The 7,564-nt window shown below is 37.9% G+C and overlaps 1 protein-coding gene across 2 annotated transcripts in view; it reads right to left on the bottom strand.

Annotated features, from left to right (window-relative positions):
- Nucleotides 1-461: 461 nt before the first annotated feature.
- The window catches only part of SLC66A1L (solute carrier family 66 member 1 like), a 57,880-nt gene continuing 50,777 nt past the window's right edge, over nucleotides 462-7,564 (bottom strand). For both annotated transcript variants that reach the window (XM_063703537.1, XM_063703538.1), the window contains one exon: nucleotides 462-1,363. In XM_063703537.1, the coding sequence (XP_063559607.1) occupies nucleotides 1,258-1,363 (106 nt within the window). In that variant the 3' untranslated portion in view covers nucleotides 462-1,257. The remainder of the gene's footprint in view (nucleotides 1,364-7,564) is intronic.

Here is a 7,564-nt window from a genome sequence, read left to right as displayed (position 1 = left end):
AGCAAAGACAATATTTCATTTTAATTTCCCTTGATGTTAAAGAATATTCTCAAGAGATGTTGATCTAAAAATAGACTATCAATTATCCAGAATTTAAACTGACTTATATTTTTTCATCATGAACTCCAGATTCAGGACATAATCTCCACGGCCCCTCATTTCTCTGGATCAGATTTCCTATCAAGTGAGGGAAATAACTTTCTTCATAAGAAGCAATGCATACTTTAATTTTTTCCAAAAGTAATGCTGGATGTAAAGATCTCTGTTACCCATGTTTTCGGGAAAAAGGAAAATGAAACAGGAACATTATCTCGTGTTTACATTTCATGATGACTTGATATTCAATTTACTCACATTTACAGGCAAAACAACCTTTTGACAATTCATTCATCTAAATTAATGAATTGTTCTTACCCTAGATGTATATAATATTGCTCTTTAAACATTTGCCTGACCAAAGATAGAGTGATTCCAAAGATTGTGCTTTTATTTGGGCTTTAAAATTAGATGCAAATGGATGTGGAGTTTTCTCTGGGTCTTGCGAGGTGTTTCACTCTTCTTCCAAGCCATGTAACTCAATCTTGCTCTTCCCTGGTGTTTGCAGGTGGCAAGAGCTGTGCTGGAGGTTGAGGCCTTGCTCGAAGACACTCGCAGGTGCCACTTGTCTGAAAAGTTCTAATCTATAGTTGGTAGAAATCACAGCAGGCTGAAGGCCAGGGGATTTCTCCTGGGCTTTCCACTTTACTTTTGTGATTTTGTCTAAGTCGTTTAACTTCCTAGGGCCTCAATGTCCTCATTTGTAAAATGAGGAGATAAGTCTATTCCTTTAAGCACTACCTTTCTAGATTGTGTGACATATCATCTGCAAAGTGCTTCTATTAGTCAAGAGAGAGATACAAACTCCCACATAACAGGGCCTCTATGGTTTATAATGATAATAGCTAATATTTTTTGAGGCCCTACCATGTGTCATGCAAAGTGCTAAGCACTTTACATTTACCACACTATTGGAAAATAGAAAGATACATTTTTAAAAACTTCTAAACATTTCGGTGTAGAATGTCCAAGAAGCCTTCATTGCTTTTATGTATGCCACTTGACTCAGCTAATATACAAATCATCGTTAAGTTATGGTCATATACATTTGTGCATTAATTTAACAAAATTCCAAGTCTTACATCAAGATAAATCTTCTCTTAGAAGTATTTATAGTAGTATGGCATAAACAACTGTAATACCCAGGTATGCTAATTTCACTTATCTGAAAGAATGTGGGATATATACAGGGCAGAGGACTCCCCAAAGTGACAATCTGACTTTCTCTCTGGTGATGGAGTCTTTGAATAACTGAGGTTGGAATATCCTGGGGAAAGAAGGGAACGTTGAAAATAAAATATTACTCAATATTTACATTTCAATTTCGACAATGCTGATTTCCATCCCAAAACAAAATACCAACTTGCAAAATCTTCCATGAAATTTTTGTGAAAAATTCCATGGGAAAAATTCCATGAAAATTTTGTGAACTAGATTTGCTTGTTCACAAACAATACTTTTTGGCATCGCACCTCTACTCACTTAAAAAATGTACTTGATACAGCGAGAGCTGGATGAGACCAGATAACTTTGTACATTTAAGGTATGTTTATGGTAGTCAACATGCTGCTAATGAAAACTTTTTGATCATTGAAAAGTACATTGAATAACAAGTTATAATGAATTATAAAAACATATGATGATGATTATGAACCAAAATTCTTTCATCATAAATTTTAAAATGTGCTGTAGATGCAGTACATTAAAAAAAACTTTAACGTTCAAACCAAATTGTAATTAGCTTTTATACTAAAAAACAAAACAGAACAAAAAGTAAAGATTATGAAGCTCAGCTTCTTAGTCTTGAGAGAATGTTAAATTTTACACTTAGAGAGGCCATTTTAAATCATCAGTGTTAATTTAGTTTCAATATTTTACTAAACACAAAACAATGCACATGTACAGGTGTGTGCTTGTGTCCCCTGGTTCCTGCCCTAAACATTAAGCTTTACTACCTAGTTTCTGAGCTGCAGTACAATGAAAAGGGAGAGTAGAGTTACTTTTATTCTTTGCATACGTCTTAAACATTTGAAAATATAAAGAATAAATTTTAAACTTGTCAGTTCAGAATTAGGCCAGAGAGGCTCAGGGGCAATGATAGGGTAATGGAAGGAAAGACATGAAGACATGAAGGTAGAATCATGTCCTTTCGCAGTGACCCAACACAGCTGTGTCTCCACCTTCTTCAAGCCCTGGCAGATGTGTTACCTTGTGGAGATATACTGCCAAGTGAAAGTGGTTTGGATGTTTTCTTTCTCCTTTTCCTCCAGGCCTCATCCACATAATTCACTGACCATTCATATGACAAAACTATGTAAACTACTCACAGGAAAATACCCATTTGTGAATATGCAAGTGTGTCCCACTAGACAGAGGGATGCAGCTCACCTACTAAAAAATGGGCAGACACAAAGCGAGCTTTCCATAGAATTCCTGTTTCAGACCAACGAGGTGTGTGGTTTCAGGAATCTAGGGAAGGGCTTTTGCTCTAAGGACAGCCATGGTTAATGTTGGCATGCCAACCACTTTAACGCCTTCACACAAAGACTTGCCATTTTTCTACAGCATGTTAAAAAATATAGAGTGAAAGTCTACCCAGACCCCTGGGAGAAGCTATTCATTCTTTTTTTTAAATTTTATTTTAACAAATATTAATTGACTGCCTACCATGCTTCTATAGGATATCCTGGGATCCAACAAATAGACAAAATCTCAGCCTCCATAAATCTTATGTAACAGTGGAGGAGACAAGTAGGTCATGACCAATGCATTTATGTGAATGGATTTTACCAATTTCTTCTATAGTAGTATCACCCCAAGTACCAACACAGAACTGGGCACTTTAAACCTGAGAAACTGACTGTGTCCATGTCCTAATTCCTGAGCTTTTCTGTGGCTTTTTCATGTTCCCATTAACGGCACAATTCTGAAGTTGTGTTTTTGCCACTAAGACATGTTAGAAAGATATTTAAGCTTTTGTGGCAGAATAACAGTGTGAAGTATTAATCAATGTTTTCCCCCTGTCCTTGGTATTTCCTTTTTTTCACTAGTAGAGAAAAACTTAAATTCATATTGTTCTTTAAAACTATTTCTGTTAAATCTCAGAGTTTTTCCAACATGATTACAAGGAAAAAGCTAAATGATGGGCTGGATACTTTTTAACTAAATGAAGTCAAGACCTTTATGTAAGAGTAAAATAACAGAATAAAGTTAGAGAGGACACAGAGCTGGTGTGTACGTTACATGTTTAGGTGAGTGACTTGATTTCCAGCAATAAACATTCTATCAAATTCAATTTCCTTTCACAAACTTACAGTGAGTAAATGCAATTTCCCATTCCAAGCAACCATGTCTCTAAGATTAAACTTATAGTCCATAGAAGATAACAATAAAAGTTTAAAGTCAGTACTTCTCCAAGGAAATTACTGCAAACCAGTTAGGGAATAATTTTATGACAAGAAACAGAAGAAATATAAACATGAAGAAAAGAGACCTTCATCCTAATCTTGCTGTTTATATTCTTAGTGTGTTTAAAATAATCTTATTGTATTTCACTATTATATATTAAGAATTTCTGGCTGACTCAGTCCTTCATATTCACCAATTCCTATGCCAATAGTCTCCCATTCTTCAAAATTAGCCATGAAACTGAGTGCTGAAGTTTGTGATCCTCTAGCTTTGGTCACAATTTCAGCCAAGGCTAAATCAAATGCATTTCAGAGAAGGTTTAACCTTCTGTTCCCATTACTCCTTAGTGTTATCCACACGCTTTCAGCTGAGTGCCTTAGTGCGTCCAGGAACCAGTGATGGTGCCTAAAAGAGAAAATCAAAGCATGTTCTCTGATTTTTCAAAAGTCTAACCTTTGAAGGAAAACTGAAAAGACGCTTGTGCATAAACAATATGAAAAATCTGTGAGGATGCTTGGTTGTGTAAGTGCAAGACTTGCTGCCCCAGAGATTAGGAAATACTCCCCATAGCACAGGAAGGAGCAGCAAGGAGTGAGTAGATACTGGGGGCCTTAACAGAGGGAGCCTGCAATTGCAAACACACAGAGCCTTGGAGACCTGATAAAAGAGGAAACCCATCTCTCTTTCCTGGGAAAAGCCTGGGGAGTAGCAATATCTCAGGGTAGAGGTGACTGCCTCTTGTATCAACATAAATTTGCCAGAGGTGACCACATAGTTTAGCCCTGCACAGGACAGGGTGGGAGGAGCAGGCTCAGTCTCTTGTGTCTTGGAAATGCGTGGAAATTAGTGGAGACCCAAAGACTTGCACTGGGGTGTGAGGTATGACATAGCAATAAGGATCAAATGGGAATGAGGACATTTCAGTGGATGCCAGAAGGAAAAATGATAATCCAGATGAGATGGAACACCCTCCTGTGCACCCCCACCTCCTTGACTTACTATAATTTAAATTCCCAATAACTTACAGCAATCCCTAGGAGATAGGTAGAAAATACACATTATTGACTAAAACTAAGACTTTATCACCTACTGGAATGGGAGCTTGAAATAGAAATTGACTTACAGGAAAATAAATGTCCATTTCTTCCACACATAAGTGTATGGACAATATTCTCACCTACTACATTTTTATAAGGAGTTTAGAATTTTGGCTTAATTGGGGTTAGTTGGGGTGGTTCTGGGCAAGGACTTGTTTTGGCAAAGAGATTTTATATCTTTTATTCAGGTTGTTTGTTTGTTTGTTGTTTAGAGGTTGAAGGAATCAAAAGGAAGAGAAGGCTTTAATTTACAGCCAAAAGCAGAAGTGGTCATTTGGATGTCACTAGTATGAATCCTGGATTGGCAAAGACTTTTACCAAGATAAGCCAAAAAAGCGTTTAAAATTAGAATCATAAGGATTAAAGTATAAAATTATTTGGTATCAAATATAATCTTGCTCTCAGAACTGTTACAAAAGTCTAAAACATTGCATGTCGTCAGTAATTTCTCAGCCCTAAGTATATGTCAAAGTCATCACTAGAATTTTTTTGTTAAGTAGATATAGCCAGGTCTTATCCCAGACCTGCTGAATCATAATTTCTCCTGGTAGGGCCTTTTCTGGGCAGTCATTTAAAAAATGTCACAAGGCTGTAGAATAGTTAGTGACAATGGATGTCTGAGAAACCTCTTCTAATGCCACTGGCTGCAAGCATTATCAAAAACTGTGGAAATGGCCATTACTGTTTTCATTCAAAAATATTTATTAAGTATCAATAATTTCATGGGCCCTCTAGGAGAGGCTTCTGCTTTCAACTCTAATTTAAAGAGGATCTTCTCTTCTTCTTGATTTCCTTGAGCTCTAAACAACAACAACAAAAAAACCGCTTAAATAAAAGACACAAAATCTGTTTGCCAAAACAAGTCCCTGCCCAGAACTACCCCTGAATAACCTCAATTAAATTGCTGAAATTCTAAATTCCTTATAAAAATGTAGCAGGTGGGAATATTGTCCATAAACTTAGATGTGCAAGAAATGGAACTTTATTTTCTACCTTGCATGCAAGATAATACACTGTTTCAACTTTAACACCTCAATATGAGAAACGTCACGTCAACCCACAGGTGAACTGAAGCCTAGGTCTTCACTCATGGTTTGGCTGTGACTTTTGAAAGAAGCCCAGAGCCAAGAATACTTCCTGAATTCTGCCACTCACATTGTCCACTCCCTGCTCGACTAAGAAGCAAATAATGTTAAGAAGTCTGTTAAGCCTGTCTTTCGAGGGGAGGGCAGGATGGAAGTTTGGAAGTTTAGTAAGGCAGTCATGCTTTCTTATGGTTCTGCCGCAGCGAGTCCTGACCCTCTCCCACCCATCACCTTGCAGTATCGTCAGCCATGCCAGGGAGCCAGACAAAGTCACGTTACCATAAAGGACAGCTATAAAGGACTCCAGCAAGTAGCAGACAGCCTTCCCTGACAGCTCTATGTGAGACAATGTCTCCAAAATGCTGCTTTGATTGTATCACTGCTCCAAAGCCTTCAGTGACTCCTCACTGCCCACAGATGGCCCTCAAGGATATGCGGATCTGACCTACCTCTTCTAGCCTATTCTTCCATTCCTTTCCTACATGGGCTCTCTCCTCCAGCCAAACGGTCTGTTTTTTATATTTCAAATACTGGCCCACTTCTCAGTCTTTGTTCTGACTCTTCCATCTGCCTCTAATTTCCTTCCTCTCATCTTGGGCTACTGATAAATTACCCGTCTTTTAAATCCCACCTCAAATACTCCCCACTCCTTGAAGGCTTCTGTAGTCTTTTATTAGGGATGCTGTAACAAAGTACGATAGACTGGGTGGCTTAAACAATAGAAATTAATTTTTCATAGTTCTGGAAGCTGGAAGCCCAAGACCAAGGTGTCGGCGGGCAAGTTTGGTTCCTTCTAAGGGCTGCGAGGGAGGCTATGTTTCAGGCTTCTCTCCTTGCCTTGCAGATGGCCTTTTTCTCTCTGTGTTTTCACTTGGTCCTCCTTTTGTCGATGTCTGTGTCCAAATTTTATCTTCTTATAAGAAGACCAGTCATATTGAATGAGGCCCCCCCCAAATAACTTCATTTTAATTGAACTACCTCTCTAAAAACCCTGCCTCCAACTGTGGTTACAATGTGAGGTACTAGGGGTTAGAACTTCAATACATGAACTTTTGGAGGGAAACAATTCAGTCCAAAACAGCTTGCTTCTGGTTGCTCATTTCAGCCAGAAGGGATTTCTCCTCCTCTGTGCCGACAGCCTCTACTGCACACAATACTTGGCAGCAACTGTACTTCCATCTTTGTTCCCCAATTAGGGACTAGCACATTGCACAATACATAGTAAGAATTTATTAGAGTAGAAGCTGCTTAACAGGCCCCCACTTACAAATTCTGCAGATGAATTGTCTCCCTCATGCCCTCCGCAGTTCTCCCTTCTGCTTGCCCCTAGTACCCCAAGGGCCGGCAGAGAGCAGGCTTTCTGGAGCTTGTGTGCTTCTACTCTGGCCAATTAGGTTGTAAGTTTACCAAGAATCAGTTGTGCTTGATCTCAACCCTGTGTATGCCCTGTTGGACTTAATATATTTAAATAATTTAACTAAAAATTGTGTGACGCAATGAAATATGAGTGTAAAGGGAGAGACTGTTTATGAAAAATTAAGATGTTTCCTTTGAAAAGGCTTGACAAAAGGGAGCTCCTAAAAGTATTATTGAATTATGTGTCAGTGAAACAAGTGTAAAGTCAGGAGAAAATAATAATTATAATCTAGAGGCCTCTGTTCTCAGATTACGAGTGTCTTTAAGTTCCTACTCTACTCTAACAAAACTGTAACTTTAAAGAAATCAAAAACCAGAAATTGTAAATGATGTATTGTAAATGTGGTTTATGAAAGACAACTCCAATATCAGACCTAGACTCCAAAAAAGGACTTTGCCTTCCCCGTCAAATTATTCTTAAATGAATATATAATTTATTATTTTAAGTTAAAATAAATGTTT

Source organism: Gorilla gorilla, chromosome 2 (genome assembly GCF_029281585.2).
Source record: "Gorilla gorilla gorilla isolate KB3781 chromosome 2, NHGRI_mGorGor1-v2.1_pri, whole genome shotgun sequence".
Taxonomy (NCBI): Eukaryota; Metazoa; Chordata; class Mammalia; order Primates; family Hominidae; genus Gorilla; species Gorilla gorilla.
This window is presented reverse-complemented; position numbering and strand designations above follow the sequence as displayed.